This window comes from Rhamphochromis sp. 'chilingali' (assembly GCF_963969265.1).
Source record: "Rhamphochromis sp. 'chilingali' genome assembly, chromosome: 8".
NCBI lineage: Eukaryota > Metazoa > Chordata > Actinopteri > Cichliformes > Cichlidae > Rhamphochromis > Rhamphochromis sp. 'chilingali'.
This window is the reverse complement of record NC_137935.1, coordinates 22,959,053-22,986,368: the sequence shown is the minus strand read 5'-3', so window position 1 is coordinate 22,986,368 and position 27,316 is coordinate 22,959,053. Positions and strand designations below refer to the sequence as shown.

At 39.5% G+C, this 27,316-nt stretch overlaps 1 protein-coding gene across 1 annotated transcript in view; it reads left to right on the top strand.

The window, feature by feature from the left end:
- The first annotated feature begins 1,117 nt into the window (after window positions 1-1,117).
- Window positions 1,118-27,316, top strand: part of LOC308400832 (von Willebrand factor A domain-containing protein 5A-like) — a 41,608-nt gene continuing 15,409 nt past the window's right edge. The window contains exons 1-13 of the mRNA XM_080888825.1: window positions 1,118-1,252; window positions 15,387-15,434; window positions 16,041-16,243; window positions 16,339-16,561; window positions 16,692-16,858; window positions 16,933-17,047; window positions 17,172-17,347; window positions 17,450-17,538; window positions 17,627-17,771; window positions 18,951-19,030; window positions 19,121-19,235; window positions 23,837-23,995; window positions 24,081-24,184. Coding sequence (XP_080744951.1) covers window positions 15,392-15,434; window positions 16,041-16,243; window positions 16,339-16,561; window positions 16,692-16,858; window positions 16,933-17,047; window positions 17,172-17,347; window positions 17,450-17,538; window positions 17,627-17,771; window positions 18,951-19,030; window positions 19,121-19,235; window positions 23,837-23,995; window positions 24,081-24,184 — 1,619 coding nt within the window. The 5' untranslated portion in view covers window positions 1,118-1,252; window positions 15,387-15,391. The remainder of the gene's footprint in view (window positions 1,253-15,386; window positions 15,435-16,040; window positions 16,244-16,338; window positions 16,562-16,691; window positions 16,859-16,932; window positions 17,048-17,171; window positions 17,348-17,449; window positions 17,539-17,626; window positions 17,772-18,950; window positions 19,031-19,120; window positions 19,236-23,836; window positions 23,996-24,080; window positions 24,185-27,316) is intronic.

Below are 27,316 nucleotides of genomic sequence, written 5' to 3'. Positions count from 1 at the left end.
TTTCATTTAATTGTTGTTGATTTAATGAATTAGGCCAACAGTGAAGTGTGGGCCACCATTCTGGCTCTGATCTGGCTTCATGCTTTCAAGATGGAAGCAAAGGACGAGTGGGAGCTTCTGGCTATGAAGGCTGCCTCATGGCTCCGTGCTCAGAATGATCGTAGCAATGATAATAATAGATAAATGATTTAAAAAATGCTTTATGCTACAGTGTAGTTTTGTGTTGGACAAGTGAAAACATTTGCTTAGACTTTTTACTTTATTCAAAATTGTAATCATAGTTAATTAGCTTAATACTGAACAAGTTGCGTGACAAAAATACATTTACATCATCTTAAATAATTAAAAGCAACATGTAGAATGGGACATTTCAGAATCATATACAATACTATATACTTTTTATTGGATCATAATTATCCATTGATATGTATGCTCTAGATGATGATTTGTATGATGAGTTTAATAACTCTATACTCCTGATTAGCCAGTCCACCTCTGACTGTTTTAGCCATGGGCGATGTGTGACCTGAACAAATTCAGAAGCCAAACTAAACTAATCAAATTAAGTTTGCTTACTTGCTTTTTTTATGGAAACTAAGTCCATGTGTTACCTTATCCTGTGTAGGTAATGTGCTGTGTTAAGGTGTGACTATTGTGTTAAAGAAATCTCAGTTGAATGTCTGATTTACTCTTTAAACTACATGCAACTTAATAAAGTATCTTTTACTGCTTTTTTTGCTTTGGTATAACTGAGGTGTAAACTTTCTCTAATAAAGACACTGATTAATTAATGAATAAGCAGTGATTGCACTTTTTCTACATTTCAAACTGAAATGGGTCAACAGTTAAAGTTTACATATTCACAAAACGCTATTCTGTTTCCTAATTGTTTCTCTTGTTCACAAGAGGATGCAATAATGCCATATATTATAAGCAAAGACTTTCACGTGAAGTACAATTATTTTTAGTGTAAGAGTGTGAGCGTGAGACCTTTCAGGACTTCAGAGCTATTGCAAAGTAAAAATGTAAACCACAGAAGGAATTCTAAAAAAAACAATCCAAAGGAAAAATGTTTTGCAATTTGACGCTCCGCCCACCCAGTGCATATCGGTTGGTGGAAAAAACAAGGAAATGGGACGTACCCGGTAGCAGTGACTTTTTTCTATAAAGTCTGCTGTTTGTGGCGTAAACATTGCTACAAGAACAGAGGAGTGCAGTAAACCTATCAGGATACACCCGTCTATCAATAGAGGTAAGCTTCTATTGCGCATCATTCTTCACTGGCGGCCATATTTTCATATCTCACGTGTTGATTTTACCTAATTCCATTTTTTATGAGTTTGTCGCTCAGTTCATTGTCACGTCATTGGTTGCTTTTTCAGTTTTCATTACTGCCTTTTAACAAATGTTTTCGGATCCCAGACAAACAGTTTCAAAACTATTCAGTGGCACAAAACTGCATAATTTTGTGTGTAGTGAAAAAGAACTATTGCCTTAGATTCTGAAAGTGTCACGTACTAGCAGGTAGGTGCACAGTCACTCTGTCACAATAACAAAGAGATGCCATTAATTGTCTGCACAGAAAACGCCTCCGACTGGAAGTTATCAGAGCGTAGAAGTCCCCGGTGTTCCTGCTTAACTGGTTTTCGTGTTTTCTGATGGCGTTTTCCAACATTTCACTGCGTGGTAACGTAATCCAGATGTTTCTAGTGGCATCTAATGCGAATCTTTGTAGATGCCAAGATTCAAATTTTGCGATACGTGTGTCGAGTCATTTAAAATTATGTTTAGATGATTTAAAGGATGAATGATATTTTTATTTTTAAGTAACTTAAACGGGTTCTAATTGCTGACCAAAGTTTAGCCTGCGAACTGCCCTGCATGATGAGTCACAGGCACACCCTGTGCTGACAACTACAAGGGGTATTCATTGTTATTTGTGTGCGGATTATCGCTGAATGAATTCAGATAAATTAGTAATGCAGTGTTTTCTTCTTTAAAATGCAGAGCTCATACAGGACTATAGAAACAAAAGAGAACCACCCCCTAAAGCATGCACTCTTTATAACGCACTCTATTGTGTTTGTAAGGAGCAGGTTATGTTCAGAGTTGCAGTTTTAAATTCTGCTGCTAACACAACTCTTTACATGCAGCTGCATGTCTTTACATGGGGATAGGTTAATTGCATAATCCAAATTGCCACTAGGTGTGAATGTGAATGGTTGTCTGTCCCTGTGTGTTAGCCCTGCGACAGACTGGCGACCTGTCCAGGGTGTACCCTGCCTCTCGCCCTATGACAGCTGGGATAGGCTCCAGCGCCCCCCGCGACCCTGAAAAGGAGAAGCGGATGGATGGAATTATCAATTTGGTCAATTTTATTGATTGAATTGAGTATTTCATTGATCTATTTAAAATGTATTGATTTGATTTCTTAACAAATCGAAGCGTCTACAGGTTAGTAATGTTAAAATGTTTAATGTTTCAGAGTTCTAATATGCAGATGTGGCGTTAGAAATAAACAGCAGTACTGAGAGCGCACTCAGTATTAAAATAAAATTAAAAAAACCCCCTCAATATTTTAATTTCAACATTGTGTGTAAAATGAGAAGAAATTTTCTGCACAAAGAAGTATTTCTTTATTTCCAAGTATTTGTGTCACTATCAAATTCTGTTCGCTATAGATTTTTAATCATCTTCACCTGATTAAATCTCTTAATGCCGGGGTGCTCACACTTTTTCCGCATGTGAGCTACTTATAAAATGACCAAGTCAAAATGATCTACCCACTACAAAAATCCAAAACATATACTTATTTATAAATATATTGAGGATTCTTTATATCTACAATGTATATACATGCATAACCGCAATATCCAATATTTCACAACACAATTAACAATGTAAATTTTTTGTCATTACCTGAATTTACTCTGATGACTTGCACTGAATTGAATCAGCCAGGGATGCATAGTCCGGACAGTAGCTGCTGACGGCCAGCCTCAAACACACTTCCAAATGTTCATCAGTCATGGTGGAACGGTACTTGGACTTAATGATCTTCATGTGGGAAAATGATGACTCACATAAATAAGTGGAGCCGAATAATGCAGTCAAAGAGGCAGCACATTTCCTCATGTTGGGGTACTTTACTTCTGTGAGTAAGTTCCAGAACTGTCCATGATCTCTGGACTTCAGCTCAATGTCGGCTTGTAGTGTCAAAATCTCATCTTCCACTCCAGAAGAGTTCAGGTGAAATAGTTTTGCAATTTTTGATGCGAGTGAATCGACCTCAGCATCTTCCTGAAAAGGATAGCACATGAAGGTAGCGACTGGCTCGAGCAAAGAAAAGTCTTGAAAGCGTTTGTCAAACTCTGACAGACAATTGTCAATCTGCTCTGTGTAGCGTGCACTGTCAAGTTGCAAACAGGCCATCCCTTGCATCTCCAGCTCTGACGCCAGGTTTTGAAAGTTTATCAAATCATGGCGCTGCAGCTTTAAAGAGAGATGTTGCATCTTTCGTTTGAAAGCATTAACTGAGCTGATCATGTTGATCACTGTTTTGTCTTTTCCTTGCAGCTGTAGATTAAGGTCATTCAACATGTTTGTCAGATCGGTTAAAAATGCCAAGTCTAACAGCCACTGACCGTCATTAAGTTGCATGTATTCTGCTTGTCCAGCTACACGGAAAAACTCCTTAATCTCCGGACAGAGCTCTCGAAATCTTTGCAGGAATTTCCCTCAACTAAGCCACCTCATGTCAGTGTGTAGCAACAACTCAGAGTGGTCACAGTCAGCCTTCTCCAGATGTGCACGAAATAACCGTCTTTGAAGAGATCTGGCGCGAATAGAACAGGCGATCTTCGTTGCAACATTCATGATCTCCTTCATGTTGAGCATTTTAGCGCATAACGCTTGTTGGTGGATTATGCAATGGTAATTTAGGAAGTCCTGGAAAGCATCGTCCTGCCTGCACTTGGCAATAAATCCATTCAAGCGGCCAACCATTGCAGGTGCTCCATCTGTGGTAATAGACACCAATTTGTACACTGGGAGCTGGGTTTTCTCGATAAAGTTTTTGAACGACTGAAATATGTCCTCTCCTCGCGTCTGTTCTTTCATGGGCAGGACTGTTAATAGCTCTTCTTTTGCAGTGATATCAGTAAACACCATACGAATGAAAATGCACACCTGGGCTGTGTCACTCACGTCCGTAGATTCGTCCAACTGCAGTGAGAAACACTGGCAATCTCCGATGTCCTTCCAAAGTTGCTGGGTTAAATCCTCCGCCATGGCTTCACAGCGCCGTGTAGGGCTGCTCAATTAATCAAATTTTAATCACGATTACGATCTGGGCTTTCAACGATCATTAAAAATGACTGAGCCGATTATTAGCCCCTCCCTCATTTATCCGCGACACCTTAAAGGCCGGTCCGTGAAAATATTGTCGGGCATAAACCGGTCAGTGGCGCAAAAAAGGTTGGAGACCGCTGATTAAGAGGACCCGAGGGAAGCTCGGAAAGCTAAGCAGAAATTATTTGGACAGGAGAGTGACTGCCGCTGGTTGAAAAGAGAGGTTAAAAAAAAAAAACTTCAGTGGTGTTGCACACTATTTTATATTATTTTTTAAAAGTCATTGTTAACCCTTTAAAGCCAGTCAGAGCAGCACGCTCCGTTTTGTGTAACTATTTTTAAATCCCTGTAGAACCTGAACCGTGTAAGCTAGCGCAATAATTTGTTTTGCATACGAAACTGGAGGAGTTGTACTTACATTTTATGCCATCAGCTTGTCCTCGGTCACGGTTTCCTTCCACATAAAGCTTTGCAAAAATTGCATAAAAAGCGCTTGCAGGAACAAAAACATAATATTCCAGAAACACGCTTTGCCGATCCGATCAGCTGTTTGTAACACTTCCCACAGTGAAACCGACGTCAGCGCGAACTATCTCATGTCTGCCATTTCCTGCCCGAAACCGGAAGTGGCGTCATTTTCGCGGAAATGTAGTTTTTTACTTGTAGGCCTTAAAAGCCTATACTGGTCATGTTTGACTTTTCTGAATAGTTTCTGGGATGCTTAGAACTCGAATTGCACTGCTGGAAATAGTTTATTTTGATGCACCTGCTGTTTTCTTTGCAAATTTGCATCATAGGATTGTTTTTTTTTTTTGTTTTTTTTTTCCTGCAGTGTATATAAAAGTTGGTGTATCTCCAAAATAAAACTATGAAGACACTCAAAATAAATTTCCTGTTGTTGTAAACTATTTTTTGCAACTTTTTTGTATTTAAAGTTTTGAGGGATAAACCTCTTAAATTTCTCCAAGTAGAAATATATGTAAAAAAAAACAAACAAAAACGATTTTCAAATTTTTTTTGTAGTTTATTGCACTTTTTTGCAATTAATGTACTTACTATGGACTTAATGCATACATATTATTAAAATATGGGCTATAACAGTTGTATAGCAACTTGAAATGCTCCCATAAATGGCACTACAACATGTAAAAAAATAATATAAGCTCTGGCGGACTTGGTTCTATAGTAGGTCTTAAAGGGTTAAATAAATATCGTCAAATAATCGAGATCTCAATTTCAGTGATAATAATCGTGATTATCATTTTTGCCATAATCGAGCAGCCCTAGCGCCGTGTAACTGTACTTCTTGACAGCTGGAGAGCTTTGATCGAAGATGTTATTTCTGCCTTATTTTTAAAGTCTCGGAACAATGAGTCAGCTGCTTCAACGAATGCCTCTTTTACCATCTCTCCATCTTGAAAAGACTTCTTGTTTTTAACGATGATGTGACTCACCCGGAACGATGCTTCGGTGGCGGCTTTCGCTTTTGAAGTTTGTTGTGTGAAAAATGACTGCTGTCCGGACAACTGGGATTTTAGTTTATTCACCTTTTTCTTTCTTAGCTCGCTTTTCGGCGGGAATGTAGTGTCGTATTTTCCGTGAACAGTTCGAAAATGCCGCTCCACATTTCCCTTCTTTGGCATTGCGATGGTAGCCTGGCAGATGAGGCAAACGCACTTCGAAAATGACATCGTGAAAAAAAAGTCCTCCTCCCATTCCGTATGAAAGTGATAAGTTTTTGTCTTCTTACTTGGTCCAGCTCCCTCACTCATTTTTAACCCTTTCTTAGGTTTAAGAGAAAAAGCCGAGAGCTAAAAATTGGAGTTAACTCGCTGACTAGCTTGTCAGTTTTACTACACTTCGCGCCGCTGTTTGCGCATACGCAGCGACCTAAGCGTCAGAAAAAATCTGATGTCATCTGACTGGCTTCCCTGTATCAATCAAGTGACGGGATGGATGATAGGCTGGCATCTATTTTTTTTTTTTAATGCCATGCGATCTACCAATACTACCTTTGCGATCGACTGGTCGATCGCGATCGACGTATTGAGCACCCCTGTCTTAATGTATTGAGCAGAATCCATTAGAAGTGTCACGTGAGCAGTAAAGCGCCAGCCACCCCCTTTTTTTATGAGTGCGCACAGAACAACCGCGGTCAAGTGAACCATCATTTGTGCGTCGGGGTGAAACCAGCCGCCTCTTATCCTACCGTGAAGCGTTGGATATCTTCTTGTTCGCTAATCGAGACACCCACACAAACGCACAGAGGAAGTTAAGAGAAATAAAGCTCCAGGACCATTGTTTTCCCCAGTGAAGTTTTCATTTATTTTTCTTTTCACTTTCGCTGGTAATGTGCTTCTTACTTCACAATTCAATGGAATCTTCAATGTGACCGCAACAACACTCAGTTTCATCTCAATCAACTGCAAAATTCCTGAGAAGTTAAAAGACAGTTACTCAAATTCAACCAGGGCTGTAGCTATAGATTATTAATCTATCGATTATTCCATTGAGTAATCTGATAAGAAATACTTTGTCGTATTAATGAGAAATAATAAATATCGTAAAGAAAAAGAAAATACGTGTCTATCAAAATGAGCTGCTCACTGTTTTCTAGTAGAAATTGCATTTTTCTTTTCGTTTCATCCGTCATGTTTCATTTGTCAGTCTCTTTCTCCCCCAATTAATGGCTCTGCCTCTTTGCTCATTTGGTGCGTAAACAGACTCCAGCTCCACTTTAAACTGTGCCTGCACCATCAAAAATATTTTAGTTATATATCCGCCATTTTTCAAGTGGTCTTAACCTTTTGATCAGGACTGTGACATATTCAAAAATTGGCACACATGTAGCGGAGTAACCCAGAGGAGTAATCAACTGAGGATTTCATGTCAACTATCAAGGATGCTTTTAATTAATTTTTATGTGATGTTATATTTGATTGAATATGTTGAATTAGACCAGAAATGTCCGTTAAATTTCTCCAGAATTATGCAGTGGAATGAGGAAAAAAAACAAAAAACCTCTGCACACGTTAGTGTGAGTGTTCAAGAAGAAAAATCCAATGTCATTTAACTGTCATGTATAATTTTAAATACATTTTTAACATGATGTTGACACATTGCTTTGAAATGTTTTTTCAGTTGAGTAGTTGTCCTTTAATTTCTTGGGTGTTTAAGCAGTTTAAGATCCTACTTCTAGAGTAAGTGAACCAAAGTAGAAATATGTTGAAAGTATCATGTCAACTGTGAAGGATGGCTTTTAATGAATTTTGGAATATGATGGAATAATTGCGTGATTGTGTTGAATTTTACTTGCCCTCTAACTTCTCAGAAATTTTGTTGACTAAACCAAAACAACGCAGGGCCGACATTGACTGAGAAAAAGAAGGCATCGTGTTTGTCATGTAAAAATGTATTAGTCTAACTATTAAATCCAGTGTTTTCAGGCAGAAACGTGTGAAACCTGCACTTCCAAAGTCTTATTATGTTGTCATGTGACTCTGCTGGTTTTCGAGCAGCTAGTTTGCTCTGCTCCTGGTGAATTTCTGATCATTCTTGAAATGATCTGGTGTTGTTTATAAACTGAACTTTCCCACAATTTGAGGCATTCAGAAAATACTGGTTGAGGCTATGTGGATGAATATTCATACAGGCCAAACAGGGCAGTTTCCTGGACTTTTAGAACCGAGAACAAAGCACTGATGCTCACACAATATCAGTGTGAAAAACTGGTGAAGAAAATATGGTACATTGTTCCAGGATGCATAGAGGAGGTATTTCCTGCATGTCTTACCAGGAGGACGTCTTAGGGCTAACCCCACAGATGCTGGACAGATTGCATTTCTGGGTTGGATGGTTGACTGGTGTCAAGCCAGCCTCCAATTCGAGACTTGCAGTCAAGCCAGCCTCCAGTTTGTTTTACGTTCCCTGTGTATTCAAAGTATTACGGGAATGGATGTGGAAACCGGATTTCAAAATAAAAGCCAACTTCGAGTGAATTAACAGATATGTTAAGAACATAATAACATATAATTTAGGCTTTTTTTTTTTTTTTTTACAAACTCTAATGTTAGATCTATATGACACAGCCTTGTACCCTAATTGTGCCCTGTCACTATCAAGGCCATCTTATTTTGGATTTCAAAGTAAAAGCCCTGTGAATCTTCATTTTTGAACTACTCTTTCAATGACTTAATAATGCTCTTAAAAGCAAAAGTCGTATTTCCAAATACTATTTGAACTTTATATCAACACTTTCCAACCACAGTCTTTTTACAGTGATACCATATCAATATCAAGTCAGTCTGATTTTGCCTTTCATAGTAATGGCCCTTTGAAATTGTCCATAATTGACTTAATCTTCTAATGATTCAAAATGCTCTAAAATGAAAAATTCTTGTTTCCACAGGGTAATTCCACTCCAGATCAACAGTATACAGCCCCACAGTGATACCATATCAATATCAAGTCATTCTGATTATGCCTTCCAAAATAAAAGCCTTTTTAAATTGTCCATAATTGACCTAACTTTCAGTGATTTCAAAATGTTTTAAAATGGAAATTTCCTGTTTCCACAGGGTAATTCCACTCCAGATCAACAGTATACAACCTCACGATGTTACCATATCAATATCAAAACATTCTGATATTGCTTTAAAAAATAAAAGCATTTTCAAACTGCCCATATCTGAGTTGCTCCTGGAACAATTTCAAAATGCTCTAAAATGGCACATTCCTGTTTCCACAGGGTAATTCCACTTTAGATCAACAGTATACAGCCCCACAGTGATACCATATCAATATCAAGTCATTCTGATTTTGCTCTCAAAAATAAAAGCCTTTTCAAATTGTCCATAATTGACCTAACTTTCAGTGATTTCAAAATGCTCTAAAAAGGAAAATTCCTGTTTCCACAGGGTAATTCCACCTTAGATCAACAGTATACAGCCCCACAGTGATACCATATCAATATCAAGTCATTCTGATTATGCCTTCCAAAATAAAAGCCTTTTCAAATTGTCCATAATTGACCTAACTTTCAGTGATTTCAAAATGCTCTAAAATGGAAATTTCCTGTTTCCACAGGGTAATTCCACTTTAGATCAACAGTATCCAGCCCGACAGTAAAACCATGTAAATTTCATGTTGGTCTGATTTCGCCTTTCAAATTAATGGCCCGTCGAATTTGTCCATATGTGATATACTCTTTCAATTATTTCAGAATGTTTTAAAAATGAAAATTGCTGTTTCAACACATATTGGGTTTTCATTTTGAAAAGCAAAATCAGACTCAATTGATTATGACAGAATTGAATCATAAAGATGATGTAAAAGGAAGCTGAAATTGCCACTAGGTTGTAATTGATAGTACGTTTATATTTTAAGTCTGTGGAAAGATGTCATGGTTGGTTTGCAAGCTGTTTTGTAATTTCTTTATTTAGAATGACATCTGAGTCTGATTTTGCTTTTCAAAATGAAAACCCAATATGTGTTGAAACAGCAATTTTCATTTTTAAAACATTCTGAAATAATTGAAAGAGTATATCACATATGGACAAATTCGACGGGCCATTAATTTGAAAGGCGAAATCAGACCAACATGAAATTTACATGGTTTTACTGTCGGGTTGGATACTGTTGATCTAAAGTGGAATTATCCTGTGGAAACAGCATCTTTCAATTTAAGAGCATTTTGAAATCGTTAAACGAGTAGGTCGTCTACGGGCAATTTGAAAATACTTTTATTTTGGAAGGCAAAATCAGAGTGACTTGATCTTAACATCGTATCTCTGTGGGGTTGTATACTGTTGATTTAAAGTGAAATTATTCTGTGGAAACAGAAAATTTCCTTTTTAGAGCATTCCGAAATCACTGAAAGTTAGGTAAGTTATTGGCATTTTCAACAGGCCATTATTTTGGAAGGCAAAATCAGAATGACTTGAAATTGAAGTAGTACCATGGTGTGGATGTACACTTTTGATCTAACATGGATTCATCCTGTGGAAAGAGCAAGTTTCATTTTTAGAGTGTTCTGAATTCTTTAAAAGAGTAGGTCGTATATCGGCAATTTGAAAACTCTTTTATTTTGGAAGGCAACATCAGACTGATTTGATATTGATATGGTATCACTGTGGGGTTGGATACTATTGATCTAAAGTGGAATTATGCTGTGGAAACAGCAATTTTCCATCTTAGAGCATTTTGAATTCGCTCCAAGAGTAAGTGATATATGGGCAAATTGAAAAAGCTTTTATTTTGAAAAGCAAAATCAGACTGACTTGAAATTGACATGGTAACATCGTGAGGTTGTATACTGTTGATCTAAAGTGGAATTACCCTGTGGAAACTGAAATCTTCCTTTTTAGAGCATTCTGAAATCACTGAAAGTTAGGTAAATTATGGGCATTTTCAACAGGCCATTATTTTGGAAGGCAAAATCAGAATGACTTGATATTAATATGGTATCACTGTGGGGCTGTATACTGTTGATCTAAGGTGGAATTACCCTGTGGAAACAGGAATTTTCCATTTTAGAGCATTTTGAAATTGTTCCAGGATCAAGTCAGATATGGGCATTTTGAAAATGCTTTTATTTTTGAAAGCAAAATCAGAATGACTTGATATTGATGTGGTAACATCGTCAGGTTGTATACTGTTGACCTAAAGTGAAATTATCCTGTGGAAACAGCAATTTTCACTTTTAGAGCATTTTGAAATCTTTAAAAGAGTAGGTCGTATCTTGGCAATTTGAAAAGTCTTTTATTTTGGAAGGCATAATCAGAATGACTTGATATTGATATGGTAACATCGTGAGGTTGTATACTGTTGACCTAAAGTGAAATTATCCTGTGGAAACAGCAAAATTCTTTTTAAGAACATTTTGAAATCGTTAAAAAAGTAGGTCGTATATATGCTCAATTTGAAAGGGCATTTATTTTGGAAGGCATAATCAGAATGACTTGACATTGATATGGTATCACTGTGGGGCTGTATACTGTTGATCTAAAGTGGAATTACCCTGTGGAAACAGGAAATTTCCATTTTAGAGCATTTTGAAATCACTGAAAGTTAGGTCAATTATGGACAATTTAAAAAGGCTTTTATTTTTGAGAGCAAAATCAGAATGACTTGATATTGATATGGTATCACTGTGGGGCTGTATACTGTTGATCTAAAGTGGAATTACCCTGTGGAAACAGGAATGTGCCATTTTAGAGCATTTTGAAATTGTTCCAGGAGCAACTCAGATATGGGCAGTTTGAAAATGCTTTTATTTTTTAAAGCAATATCAGAATGTTTTGATATTGATATGGTAACATCGTGAGGTTGTATACTGTTGATCTGGAGTGGAATTACTCTGTGGAAACAGGAAATTTCCATTTTAAAACATTTTGAAATCACTGAAAGTTAGGTCAATTATGGACAATTTAAAAAGGCTTTTATTTTGGAAGGCATAATCAGAATGACTTGATATTGATATGGTATCACTGTGGGGCTGTATACTGTTGATCTAAGGTGGAATTACCCTGTGGAAACAAGAATTTTTCATTTTAGAGCATTTTGAATCGTTAGAAGATTAAGTCAATTATGGACAATTTCAAAGGGCCATTACTATGAAAGGCAAAATCAGACTGACTTGATATTGATATGGTATCACTGTAAAAAGACTGTGGTTGGAAAGTGTTGATATAAAGTTCAAATAGTATTTGGAAATACGACTTTTGCTTTTAAGAGCATTATTAAGTCATTGAAAGAGTAGTTCAAAAATGAAGATTCACAGGGCTTTTACTTTGAAATCCAAAATAAGATGGCCTTGATAGTGACAGGGCACAATTAGGGTACAAGGCTGTGTCATATAGATCTAACATTAGAGTTTGTAAAAAAAAAAAAAAAAGAAGCCTAAATTATATGTTATTATGTTCTTAACATATCTGTTAATTCACTCGAAGTTGGCTTTTATTTTGAAATCCGGTTTCCACATCCATTCCCGTAATACTTTGAATACACAGGGAACGTAAAACAAACTGGAGGCTGGCTTGACTGCAAGTCTCGAATTGGAGGCTGGCTTGACACAAGTGGATGGTTGTGTGTATACTTTAGTTCTTTTATAGTGGCATCAAAATAACAAATGGTAGATTTTGTCATAAATGCAACATAAATAACATGTACTTGATATTCTGGAAAACTCACTTTGTGTCAGGTTAAGGCTGTGTGCTGGCAGGAGTGGAAGTAGAAGGACCCAAAGTGCAGACACTCGGAGACGGAAAGTAGCTCAAAACTCAGCTTTTATTAGTGATGTGTCCTGTGTGTCGAAGCTTCGAATCGCGTGTCGGGTAATCGCGGGGGCGTTTTTCTGAAGCGCGTATCGAGGCTTGCGTTGATTACGTATGCAGTGACGTTCGAGGCCTCGCGGGCAGTCCGTACCACGTGACTGATTCGGGAACTGGTTCACCGGTTCGCGCCAGATTCGAAATAAAATGGGCAGCAAAACACAGCTGATTCCCTCATCACATCGTGTTGTGGAATTGGATTACGTACGTGTTACATAGCTACTGGAGTACTGGACACAAATTTCTTTATCCAAACTTGTATAAACTTGCTGTGGTTTTTCTTGCAACCCCTGCTTCATCTGTGCCCTGTGAGAGGATATTTTCAAAAGCAGGAGAAATCCTCTCAAAAAAGAGGAACCGTCTTAAGCCCAGCACTGTGGGAAAGCTGCTATTTTTGAATAAAAACAAATGAAAACTTTTCCCTAGTGTCATGAGCACTGTTATACAAGCACATTCACATCACAACTCCCTCCCTTTTTGTTTCCATGTACATTCCTGTGTTAAGCTGCCAATTTATTATACACAAATATTAATTAAATTAATATAAAATTAGTATAATATTAAATATAACTAATATTTAGAGTTCAGTTATTGGTGTCATGAACAATAGTAATTCCTTTATTCATTCAACTTGAAGTGCCACACACTAGTTTGTGTCATTATTGAGATGTACATAAGAATGATTACGCAGTTACACAATCATCCCAAAAACTGTGTACTGATAGTTTCCACTTTCTCTTTTGTATCAGACATACTGAGACAATATTCGGGATAAATAACCATGAAAAACAATTTATTTATTCGGTTTAGCGGTTTACACATCACATCATTATAATTATTGGGCCCGTTTCACTTGAATTGTCCACTTGATGGCGCAGTAGAGCAAATGAATCATCACAATGCTTCGAACCATGAGTCGACCAGTTGGATGGGAAGCTTCAGTTCATCATGAGGCTTCATCTCACCATCACTAGCTTTTATCGCTGGATGGCAAAAAGTGGCAAAAACGTAACCAAAAGCCAAATAAACTTACATGACCAGGCAGACAGAACACACAGCATAAATGAGAGTAGATCACAACACAGACACAAAGAAACACGGGGCTTAAATACACAGAGGGAGCAATCAGGGAATGGGTAACAGGAGGGAAACACAGCTGGGGCAAATCAGGCCTAACGAGACAAGGGGAAGCAAAACCAGACACATTAACATCAGATATGGACTTTCAAAGTAAAACAGGAAACATAACACAGACTCACAGGCAGGCACTATAACAAAGGGAACAGAGACGTGGGACCAGGGCAGACACAGACACTGACTGGATGTGGGGATACAGCAGACAGGGGAGACGGCAACTATGGAACACAGACAGAAAACCAGAACACTAAAACTCTAACCAAACCCCACCCAGAGAACCTAAACTAAGAATGATCCTAAAACCCATAAAGCAAAGCTAGAATATAATGAAATAACAAAATCAAAGAACCAAAAACACAAAACACTGGGTCAACGACCCAGGGACCCTAACACTTTGTGTTCAGATGATAGTAAATAAGCTTTTGAGTAAACTACATTGAATAAAAGTGCAAGCAACAGAAAAATAAACATTTTTGTTTTACAATTAATTAACATGTTTTATAACTTTGCAAAATGAATGATATTTTGTACATTATGTGCAACATCAGATTTCTGTATGCTTACATGACAACCTTAGGGTAGTAATATAGATGCTTTCACAATGATTTATATGTATATTGTTATGGCCCGTCTAGGCGCGGCCAGACCACAACATAAAGGGTGATCCATCCCCGTCCAACCCCAAGCAGCACGTCACACACTTACTATTTTGTGACAGTGATTTATTTACAATAGGTGCGGTTAAACAAAGGAAGGGAGCATATCATAGCTTCAGGGTGAACCCAAGGCCAAAACAACAAACATAAGCAGCCTATCTCAAAAATAAACGAAACTTACCTACTCAAAGGAACTAAACAAAACGACAATCACTTTCCTCCCTACCTAACAAAAACAGGAGAAAACTGATTAACCAAAAAGGCGGTCCACCCCTACATGCTCTTACATTACATAATACGTCGATACAGTGACCGGTCTGCCGGCTGGGTTGGGCCGAGGATGAATGACTGGGCAGTCCCTGGCGGGCTCTTCTTATCCGCTGTCTCCCAGTCCTCAGCCAATCGGTGTGAGCCATCCACCCTGGATGCACCAATCCCGGAGGAGCACCTAGATACTCAAATCCACACACAATTACGGTCACAGTCGTAACAATATGATGTGATTCCATAAGCAAAGTCTGTGTGGCTACAATTAACCATTAAATCTGAGATATTCATGCTGTTTTCAAACTCGGTGAGGTCGATCACAGGAAGAAGATAACAAGAGTGAAAGTAATGGTTGGTTCAAACTTGGATTTTTGAGAGGAGGTCCTGCTGTCGTTGTTTATTATAGTCACCAGTGGAACATTAAGTGAACATTTTAACCCTCAACCAATAAGTATTAAAACAATTATAATACTGGAAGTCCGATCATCAAAATTTGTGATAGTCATAACCACAACATTATCTGATAAGATTAATTTGGAAATATTTATTTTTTTTTATATAGATAGATAGCTAAAGAATGTCTGAAATGTAGAGCACCTATGAATGTTATTTCAACACTAAGTCCTCAGATGTTTCTGTTTCACAGGTACAATGATGAACCGCTGTGGTCTGCTAACTCTCCAGAAGGAACCAGGTACTGACAGAAAGTAAAGGGGCTTCTGTTTACTCTCCAGCCTCTTTTCATTCATCTAAAATTCAAATGTAATGACTTTTTTATTTGTAGTGGCTCATAATAATAAATGATTATTTCCCCATGACTGAGACAATACTCAACAAACCCATTTCAATAGCTGGATGGTCATTTGCTCTTTAGGTTATCAACATGAAAATTGCATTGAGGTTCATGGCCATTTTCACCTTCTGCTGACCAAAGTATACATAAGAAAATGTTGTGCTTCTCCCACACCCACTGGTGAAAAGTTCTGGATGGCATCAAGCTTACTCTGTGAAGTTGATCATATGCATCTTGGACAGTAGTGTACTGCTGCATATGGCTACGATTAATGCAGAGTATATCCTTGTGATACAAAAGCACAGAAGAAAAATGATGGATACAAAAATAAATAAATGAATAATAATATAAATAAACAAACAAACTTTGCAACACTGTTGGACAGTCATGTTTAAGTACCAGCTTGGTTTAATGGCTAACTTTTGTGTGGCTGAAATGTAACACAAGAAACAACCATTTTTAAAACGTGTATGGTTTATGTATTTATGATTGTTCTGTTTCTTTTAGTTCCTCTGAAGAGCATTGAGGTGGAGCTGGAGGTGAGGGACCATGTGGCTACAGTGGTCTCCACCCTGAACTACGAGAATAAGGAGGACAAACCATTAGAGGCTGTTTTTGTCTTCCCTCTGCCTGGAGATGCTGCTGTCTGTCATTTCAGTGCTAAGATCGGACAGACACAGATTGTAGCTGAGGTGAAGGAGAAACAGAAGGTGAGCTGGACAGTAAATATAACCTGATTATAAGTAAGATTCAAAATAACAATAAACACAGTGAATGTCACTGACATGTGTCACCTGTCCTTCAGGCTCGTGAGGAGTATGATGATGCTCTGAGCTCTGGTCAGCAGGCCTTCCTATTGGAGGAGAGTGATCAGAGTCCAGATATATTCTCTCTGAGTGTGGGCAGTCTGCCTCCAGGAGAGAGCGCCTCCATCAGGTTGGAGTACGTGACTGAGCTGGCTGTGCAGGCTGATGATGGTCTGAGGTTCTGTCTGCCTGCTGTGCTCAACCCTCGATACCAGCCTCAGGGTAGGAAAATCATCCAACACTTATTAATTTAGTTAAATATTTATCACAAAACAATCATGCTTGTAACAAGCATGAGTCCCAGTAAAAATGTACCACAGTGATTTGCAACTATCTCTAATGTCAAGTACAGGTAGTGAAGGTGCAGGAGTCCAGGTGACTTCTGTTCCAGCCTCTCTGGTGCCCTACAGTCTGTCTTTCTCTGCCCGAGTGTCCTCTCCTCATCCAATCTCTAAAGTAGAGTCCAACTGTTCCCTGGACCCTCTCCAGTACCTCAACACTGATCAAACCCAGGCCACGGTAGGTAGAGTGCTGCTGTGTCTGCTCTGTACTTATTACTGAGAATTAAATATGAATGTGTTTGTGGTGTGCAGGTCAAGCTGGCTGCAGGACACAAGTTTGACAGAGATGTTGAACTGCTGATTTATTACAAAGATGCTCACCAGCCCACCGCTGTGGTGGAGGCAGGACAGGCCTCTGCTGAGCCGGGTGAGTGAAAATGAGTGAAGTAGTTGGTCTGCAAATACAGATTTTATTATCTATACTCTTTAGGTTTTTGAACAAACAATGAAAAGCAAATTTAGGTAATTTTTAAAATTTGTTTATTTTTCAGGCTCTCTGATGGGTGATTCAGTGGTGATGGTGAGTCTGTACCCTGAGTTCCCCCAGTCTGTGATGTCTTCAATGGCTTCATGTGGAGAGTTTGTGTTCTTAATGGATCGATCTGGAAGTATGGGCTGTCCTATCACAAACAGCAAGCAGCAGGAAACTCGCATCAGCAGTGCCAGGGTATCTGTATTAAGTTATTACAGTCAGAAAATCTGTCATAGTGTTCCTCTCACATAGTGGGCTCACCATATTTTCCATCCCTCACAATCCTGTTCTCTTAAGGATACTCTGCTGCTCCTGTTGAAGAGCTTACCAATGGGCTGCTATTTCAACATTTACAGTTTTGGGTCTGGATATGAACACATCTTCCCGTGAGTCTCCCCTCATATCGGTCACCCCAAGAAAGGGCCTCTTTAATATCTGAATGGATGTTTCGGTCATGTGTTTATGTGATGGCAGTAAGAGTGTGGAGTACAGCCAGCAGACCATGGAGGAGGCTCTGAAGAAAGTTGAGCAGATGGAGGCTAATCTTGGAGGAACTGAGATCCTGCAGCCCCTCAAACATATTTACAGCCAGCCCTGCATTCCCAATCAGCCAAGACAGGTAACACACACAGTCTGACACTTTCCTGGTTATGGCTCATGTTGGGGATGATCTGCTCATAATAATGTTGGTGGTTCGATCACTGGCTGCACACCAGTGTGTTCTTGAGCCCCAATGCACATGATGCAGAGTGAGTATGTGTGCGAGTAAATGCTTGATAGAAAGTGCTTGGATATAGAAAAAGATCCTGGAGCCCTTCAAACGTACTTACAACCAGCCCTGCATTCCCAGTCAGCTTAGACAGGTAACACAGACACTGGCTTACATTCATTTACTGGAGACTTTAGAAACGTTAGCTAGAGAAAGGTGCTTTGACATAGAACAAAGTGTTTGTATTCACCCATTTTTGTGAATATGTGAAAGAGACATGTTGTATGAAGAGTTAAGTTCTCAAGCAGAGTAGAAAAATCACTTAAAAAAAAAAAAAAGCACTCTTCTCCATGCCTGCTTCATGCCCTGGGGGACGGGGCTATGGCTCCCTACACCCTCTAGCAGATCGTTACATGGCGAAACCTTTTGAACACAAGCGCGCCCATTCACACAGGTGTGCACAGGGGTGTTCAACTGTTCACAGACACAAGCTACACCTTTCTTGGCTGCTACCTCAAAGCACATTATGCACTGTCGGTCCTGCGTGTTGCACAACAACATTCAATATTTAGTATTTACTGTTATTTACACTTAGCTAGACTAAAGCGATGGTGTTGTGTTTATTATGTTGCGCTCTCTCTCTTTTTTTATTTTTTTATTTTTTTTTATTTTCTCTCAACAGGTGATCCAGGAGATTTTTTTTTTCTTTTTTACGTGCCCTTTCTCACTGTCCCTCTTCCCCTCTGTTTTTCTTTTCCTTCCTCTTTCTTTCTCCCTTTCCTATACCCCAGCCATGTCTGTCCCATCTGTAACAACTGAAAATAAAATAAATAATAACAACAAAGGTTGATCAAATGGACCAATACGGCAAAGCCGTGATGATCCACTTGGATAAATCCGTTGGGCATCTTTGTTGGCCTTCAGACAACAATTCTGATGGCTAAAGAATCAAACGGGACGGGCAACAAAAAAAAAACTCTAATAAGATTCAGTCCAATTACCATATCTGAAACCTAACTCGGCTCTCAGAACAAGTTGTGTGTTTGTGGGTCTGATGTTATGTCCTTTTGTGCCAACTCTCCTCTCTAGTTGTTTGTCTTTACTGATGGAGAGGTGGGGAACACCAAAGAAGTGATAGATCTGGTGAAAAAGAACTCAGGTTCTCACAGGTGAAACCACAAAAACACAACCATATCTACACAATTCCCAGAATGTCCAACATGTCCACTGTGTACTCAGAGAAAACTGTTGTATTGCAGGTGTTTCTCTTTTGGGATTGGGGAAGGGGCCAGCTCTGCTCTCATCAATGGGATGGCCAAAGAAGGAGGAGGTCACGCTCAGTTCATCACAGGGACTGACAGGATGCAACCAAAAGTAAGACATTTAACACAATTATGAAGTAGGATAATAACACTATATGAAGGACTTACTAAACATACTTCACCAACTTATAAAAGATATTACATCTTATTTTGCTGGTTTGACTAATGGTAATAAACTTAATCCAATATTTTTGTTTGACACCATCAGCAGATTCCTTAATCTCCCTCAATCTGCTTTCCCTGCCATGTATTCCAGTGACTGCATCAAGTCTGTGTGTCTTCAACTGACTCAAATCTCTTGATCAGTTCTCTTCTTAGAGTTTAAACTAATTTTCTCAACATATCTCCTTGACATTATTTCACCCACTTTTGTCCCATACGTCCCATTATTGCACACGTTTTCCTGCCCAGTGGACATTGTCTGTCCTAAATTCATTAGCAGGTTCTACTTGTCATCTGTCCTTGGCTTTTCTCTATTATAAATCATTCCATTTATCTTACCCAGCGTCTTTCCTCTAGGGAAAACATCCCTCCTTAGATTCCACTGTTTTAGGTCATTATGGGCCAATTTCCAAAGTCTTCAAGAAAGTTGTTGCTTCTCAATCTGGTTATTGACAAAACCACAGCACTGAAACAACTTTATTAAAAAAAAAATGCTAATGGTTAGGGATGGGTACCGGTGTCCGGTGCCATGATGGCACCGGTTCTGACATAAACGGTAGTAACCAGACCGAAAAGCAGCGCACATTTCGGTGCTTTATTTCGGTGCTTTTTTTCCTGAGCTGTGATACACTTCTAGCCAATCATTTTACGTTTCCGAGAATAGTAGGCGGGTCCAGGTACGTGCGTTCTTTTAGAGCAGAGCTACAGATTAAAATGTCCAAGGCGAAGCGGTCAAAAGTCTGGCTGTACTTCACAGCAAAATATGCAAACTCAGCAGCCTGCAACAAGTGCTTTAAGCTGATACTGTGATACTGTCAAAGGAGGTAACACCTCGAATCCGATGAAACACCTGGCGATGCATAGCGGTTTTTTTAAAAGCCCAGAAATGCGCTGTATTTGATAGTTTGCTGCGAGACCTCAAACCGAGCGCATCTACTGCGGGTGGGTTGGCTGTTATGCAACATCCCCCAAAAACCCGAAGAATAGAGTCCTGGCCTCTAGCCCTGCCAGTGTAGCAGAAATGATGACAGATGATGATGGCAGCAGCAGCCGTTCTTCTCTGCGTGAGTAGCTAATTTACGTTGAGTAGGCTAACCACGTTATTACATTAATGCATGTAAGGTGAACTAGCAAACATCATCATAGCTACATGCAGCTGTCTTCTTGTTTGATGGTAGATACTCCCTTCACCCTGGCCAAAAAGGCTAAAATGACCAAAGAAAAAGTGGGAAACAGTTAAACATGAGAGGTTTTTGGACAAAGTTTGTGTTTTTTCCATTGTTTAAGCACTGCTTCCAGCCAAGAGTGATACCATATATGCCACATAGCTGCAGAAAAGGCTAACATTGTTATCTTTTTACAAAAAAAACCAGCTGAACGTGAGAGGTTTTTGGACAAAGTTTGTGTTCTCCATTCTTTAAGCACCGATTCGAGCACCGTTTAAGCACCGGCACCGTTTCAAAAGTACCGATTTGGCACCGGTATCGGATAAAACCTAAACGATACCCATCCCTACTAATGGTATTGTTATGCACTCGGATAAGAGAAAATATTTCATGTTAGTTGTGCTTGACTTATCTGCAGTCTTTGATACCACTGATCATGCTACTCTTATCACCAGAATACAAAACTAGATGGCATCACTGGTACTGCTGGCAAATGGTTTTCTGCATATTTATTCAACAAATTCATATTAATCAATGTAGTGGTGTGAAAATGTGTTTTCCCCCTTATTTTATATTTGTCTATTTGTCACACTTAAATATGTCAGATCATCAAAAAAAATTGAATATTAGACAAAGATAACACAAGTAAACACAAAATGAAGTTTCTAAATTAACCAGTTTTATATTAAAGGGGGAAAAAGTCCAAACCTACATCGCCCTGTGTGATAAAAATGATTGTGATAACTGGTTGGGCCACCCTTAGCAGCAACTATGTTTCTATGTTTTTAACTAGATTTTTGCATCTTTGCACTCTTTTAATGTTCCTGTACTCATATTAGCTTTTAATTTGTATTTTTTTATATTAAGTTATTTGCATTTTTCTGTGCAATATTGATTATGTATTATGTTAGGAAATGTTGGGATTCCCCCCCCCCCCCCCCCCCCTTCCCTTGTAGTGGTTTAGTCTAGAATCTATTTTGGCTGTAGCTTAACCAATGAACCAATACCACCTCGTTAATGTCAATTGGTCAGCTGGTTTATTTCTTGAGTTGTAATTGGTCCACTTGGAAATTCTCTTTTTCTGTTTCCTTTTTTTTTTTTTCTTTAAACATTAACTGTTGGACATTTTGCAACAACCCTGATGAAGGCCACAAGACAAAACGCGTTGTTCACTTAATAAAGTTGCTCCCTAGAATCTTAAGCGTCGCTGGAGTCTCGGTGTCATCAGATCTTTGTCTTCTCCATGCACTTTGGAAGTTGGTGAAGTTGTGCCAGAAATATTTGTTGCTATCAATGTTCACCAGTGTCCCGTGTTATTGCCATTTGTGGATAATGGCTTTTACTGTGGTTCGCTGGAGTCCCACAGCTTTACAAATGGCTTTCAACACTGACAGATCTAATTACTTTGTTTCTCATATGTCCCTGAATTTCCTTGGATCACAGCTTGATGTCTGGCTTTTGAAGATCTTTTGGCCTACTCCACTTTGTCATGCAGCTCCTATTTAAGTGATTTCGTCATTAAGAACAGGTGTGGAAGTAATCAGGTTCAGAAACTGAACTCAGCTTTCCAAAGATGTGATACACAGCAGATCATTTCTGGGCCATATAGGTTTTGTTTTGTTTTTTTGTTTTTTTTTCCCCTCTGACTTTGAGGTGATCATGCTTTTGAGGTCGTGGTGCCCAAACCCTGGAATAGTCTTCAGCTTATCTGGAATTTTTGTAATTGTTTTAAACGACTGATGAAAGCACATTTTTATTGGTTAACTTTCCCTTAATCTTTTCCTCTCTATTTTGGGCCATAGTTTGTATGTTGGAATAAATGTTTGACTGTAAGGTTGATTATGTGTCTATTTATGTGTATGTTCAGACATGCATACTAATATTTAATATGTGGTTGTTAATCAAAAACTGAAGTTCTATACATATAGAATAAAAGTAATTGAATTGATTTGATATACCTTTAGTCCCACAAGGGGAAATTTCATAAGGCTGCCGACCTATTGCATGCAATGGCGGCGCCATCTTACCCTCCGACCATACATACATTACACAAACCATCACATGGGGAAGACAGGTCAGAGAGGTATAACAATGGAAAATGCACCACATGAGGAAAGATAAGGAGAAAAATAACTCCCCCAGACTGAGCTCCAACAAGGAGATCAGTTTGAGAACAGAAAAAAACACCACTGCACATAGCACATGAAAAAACTCTTAATACACCAAAGAAACACATGACAAGCAACAGGGGTGGGTAAAGGGTGCAGCATCAGAAGGGAATAAGCGTCGAAGGCGTTTGGAAAGGGAGGGGGGATGAGTTTGTGCATATCAGTGTATATGTATGTGTGTGCGTGTCCATAGTTCAGCTGAGACAGTGTCCTTCGCCCTGCTAGGCTAAGTAAACAGCTTCCAGCCAACCCAGGTGGCCTTGCATGGAATGGGAAGGAACAGACTAAACACAGTTGTTATCAGGGTGTTGTTGTTCAGCTCCAGCCTTGAGACCGCAGCTAGCGCCAAAGGGGCTATCCGCATGAAGTGATGGTGCTTTTTACTTTAGTGCCAACAGCTCATATGAATTTCAAAGCAGTTCTACAGTCCAACACTGGTCTCTCAATCTCTTGTTGGAGAGCCGCGAGCTTCGCCATACTTGCGTTCTGTGATGTTGTCATTTCTTGTGCTCAAGGAGCCGATTTCTGAGAACTCACGGCAGTGTGCCTCCCCGAGATGTCATCCAATTTCCGCCCAGAGATGTTATTCCGAGCTAGCCCTTCCGAGATGTATCCAGTCTGCAGTCAGAGATCTTATTCTGAGTATTCACAGCAGCCGTAGCCTCTCCAAGATCTTATCCGTGCTGACTCAATGAGCCCATTTTGAGAAACTCACGCCTCTCCCAGCAGGCAGCCTTGCGGGGGTTTGAACAGCCGGTTCTGCTTTCTTAATTCTTCGATAAGTCAGGGCCAAGCCAGCTCCGATCAGCCAGAACCCTGTTACCATGGTTCCGAATAGGTAGATATCTTCAGCACTCAGGCTCACCCAAGCCCAGACTTCTCATTGAGAAAGGGGTGTCAATTGCATTTCGGGACCAGTTGATCCAATTCATAATTCCTCTTTTAGGTTTTAGAGAACAGACTGTGAGAGAATGTTCCAGGGAAAAGTAACACAAAAAACACGACACTAGACAAGGACATAAGAGGCTAAGCAGGGAAGCTAAGGGAGAGGAGTAAAGGAGAAAAGTGCGACCGCCTTCGTCAAGAGCAAGAGCAGTCAAGCATGTCAAGTTAAACATTGAAGCAGCAAATTTGGAGAGTTTTTCTTTATTTTTCAGGTGATGCAGTCGCTGCGATTTGCTCTGCAGCCGGCTGTGGTCGACATCTCAGTCACATGGGATTTACCAAAGGAAGTGTCTGTCACTGTCCTCTCTCCACCAATCACAGCACTTTTCCAGGGTCAGAGGTCACTGATTTATGCCCAGCTCAGTGGACAGGTAAGAGCAGCACCTTCTCATGTTGTTGTTTAGGTATTTGATGACAGTAATTAACGTGACTTCTAACCCTGTGATTCTGTGTCAGTGCTCAGAGGCAGCAGAGGGCTGTGTGACGGTGAAGTACAGCCTGGCAGGTCATCCCTCTGAGAACCAGCTGCACTTCAGTCTCAGCCCTGCAGAGGACACTGGGTAAAACAGTTTAACACAAACGGCACACTTCTGTTTTGAAATGCGAGTGTTGAATTTAAAACAATATTTTCAGAAACATAACTCTACTTACCTCTACTTACTAGAAAACAGTTAATAATACACAGACCTAATGGTGTTTGTCTAGTTTTAAACATGTTTCACTTTTTCTAATCTTATTTTCTTGGATTAGGGGTATCATAATATCTAATAGTATATGATTACTGATCACAAACATTTAGACATGACAGAGGAATCTCAGTCTGCAGTTTCTGGGAAATCAAGAAGCCATTTCTTGACCTCAAGTGAAAAAACTACTGTGCAACAATCTGCCATTTTTACTGTAAAGTACATGAAGAGCACACAGCTTGACCCACACAGGTACCTCTCCAACAGCAACTAATTTGTGCCCTCAGTGCCTCTTTTTGTAAAGCGTGACAGTCATAGTGTTTGTTTAGAGAAGAAAACATAGTCTGTCTGACCTTTAGAGGCAAATCTGTCAGAAGCAAAAAGGAATCTATGCAAGATGCTGTTTCGACTCCTTTAGCCTGATAACTGGGGTTAAGTAGAGAAAGACGCAGCACATCTGTCTGGACTATTGGTCACCATCCTCTGTCAATGTGAGTGATATAAACAGAAAATATAGCACAAAGGTAAGTGGTAACTTTATTCCATAATAGATCTTGAAATTATAGCCACTGGCAATACTGCTTCATTATCTTTTAAAAGCATTTTTGGACTTAAATAGCAAAATAACACCTACATTTTACAGTAAGTTTGACACACTGTTATCCATGTTTATCAGATTCTCTTTAAAAATCTTAAAATTTCATTTTGCTTTCTTAACATTGTCTCCATGAAGCCCAGTGACACAAATCAATAGATCAAACTACAGTCATGTCTTTAAGACATCAAGACCTCGGTGAACTCTAATTTCCTGCTTCTAAATTCAGACTAAACTGATGTTATGAGATAGCCTTTATTTGTCAGTTGCAGGTCTTTAACCCACAACCAAGATGACAGACCTTGCTAACCGTACATACAATACAAACATCACATTGGGGAGACAGGTCAGGCCAGGTAGCGAGGAAAAAAACATTGAAATGTGCAACACAAAAGGATAATACAGGAATGCACAGGTATCAACACACCATAACACAATAAACACAGACAAGCAACATGGGAAAGTGTTCCAGTGTGTACATCTGATCTGGGACCGCTGCAATCTTCGACTGTGCCTCCAGCTGTCCACATCATGGGGGAGGTAAGCGTTGGAGGTGGCGTTGGATAGGGAGGGTGACAGTGAGTGCTTATCAGTATCAGTATATGTATGCATGTCCAGAGTTCAGCTGAGACAGTGTCCTTCGCCCCGCCAGGCTAAGTAAACAGTCTTCCAGCCAACCCAGGTGGCCTTGTAGGGAATGGGAAGGAACAGACTCAACACAGTCGTTATCAGGGAGTTTTTGTTTGGCTCCAGCCTTGAGCCCACCGCTGGCGCCGAAGGGGTAGCCGCATTATGATGGTGATTTTTCTTTTGCAAACAACTCATGAGAATTTCAAGCTGTTTTTAACACTCTGACACTGGTCTCTCAATCTCCCGTTAATAGCTGCGAGTTTCTCCATGATGTTATTAGCCGTCGATTCCGTGGTCTTGTCTCTCTTGTGCTCACATAGCAGGTTCTGTAATCTGATGTAATCCAGCTTCCGCCCAGAGATGTTGTTCTGAGTTGATTCTTTCCTGATGTAATCCAACATACATACGTTCAGAGGTGTTATTCTGAGCATTCACTGCAGTCGTAAGCGCCTCCAAGCTCTTAACCATGCTGCCTTCAGTGAGCCCTTTCTGAGAAGTCGCACCTGTCGTTCCAATCCCAGCGGTCAGCCTTGTGGGGGTTTGAACAGCCGGTTCCGCTTTCTTAATTCTCCGATAAGCCAGGGCCAAGTCAGCTCCGATCAGCAAGAACCCTGTTATCATGGTTCCGAATAGGTAGATATCTTCAGCGTCCTCGATCGACAGTCCCGCCAGGCACACAATCCTCTGCCACCTTTCCATTGTGTATCCGGCAGGGGAAGTCCCTCCAGGGCACTTGGGTTCTCCCGAGCCCAGACTTCTCATTAAAGGGTGTCAATAGCATTCAGAGACCAGTTGATCAAATCCATAATTCTCTTTTAGGTTTTAGATACAGACTGTGAGAGAGTGTTCCAGGGAAAGTAATACAAAAAAGACACGAGACTAGACAAGGACATAAGAACTAGCAGGGAAGATAAGGGAGAGGAGAAAAAGTGCGTCCGCCTCCTCCGAGAGCCAAAGAAAGAAATAGCTTTGTCTTTGACCCTAAAAATCTTCACAACATTGTGTCTGACCAGATATTTAATAGCTTTACTTTGAACTACAGCAAGGCTGTGAAGAATCCTGGAGCCAGTTTTGATCTGATATATCTTTTAATTGACATGTTAACCAAATATTTAGCACTATTTTCATTTATTTGTGCAAGATGTCTAAAACGAGAAACATCCTGTCTCAAAGTGATGCTGAGAAATTTGTTAATGAAAAAATTAGAGCATTTATTGCTTTAGGTTGGACTATTGTAATTCATTATTATTCATCACTGCAAAAGCTCCACAAAAAAAACTTCAGTTAATCGAAAACACTGCAGCGAGAGTACTAAAAGTACCAACTCTCACTCTCTCTCACACTTTCTCAAGTGCACACACACACTCACTGACTCTGTCTGCCTCCTTCTCACCCCCAAACAGTCTCAACAGACGATTGTCTCTCCATGACCCTGGTTCTGCCAAAGGTTTATTCTTGTTTAAAGAGAACTTTTCCTTCCTCCTATTGCCAAGTGCTTGCTCATGGGGAGCATCTGGTCATTATTTTTTTCTCTAATATTTTTAAGCTTATATCCAAATTGAATTAAATTAACTGCCTAATTGCAAATTATAATAATTTATACTGCCTATCAAAGTGACCCTGGGGTTTTTTGCTAAGCTGCAGCCTTTCTTTACTGTAACTCCTGTTTAAAACTATTTTAATTATGTCTATATCCAAAACAAATACCACAACACTGAAGTCTAGGAAATGGGTCCAGTTTTTGTTTCAACTGAAGCACAGCTCAGGGATCTCTTAAACTG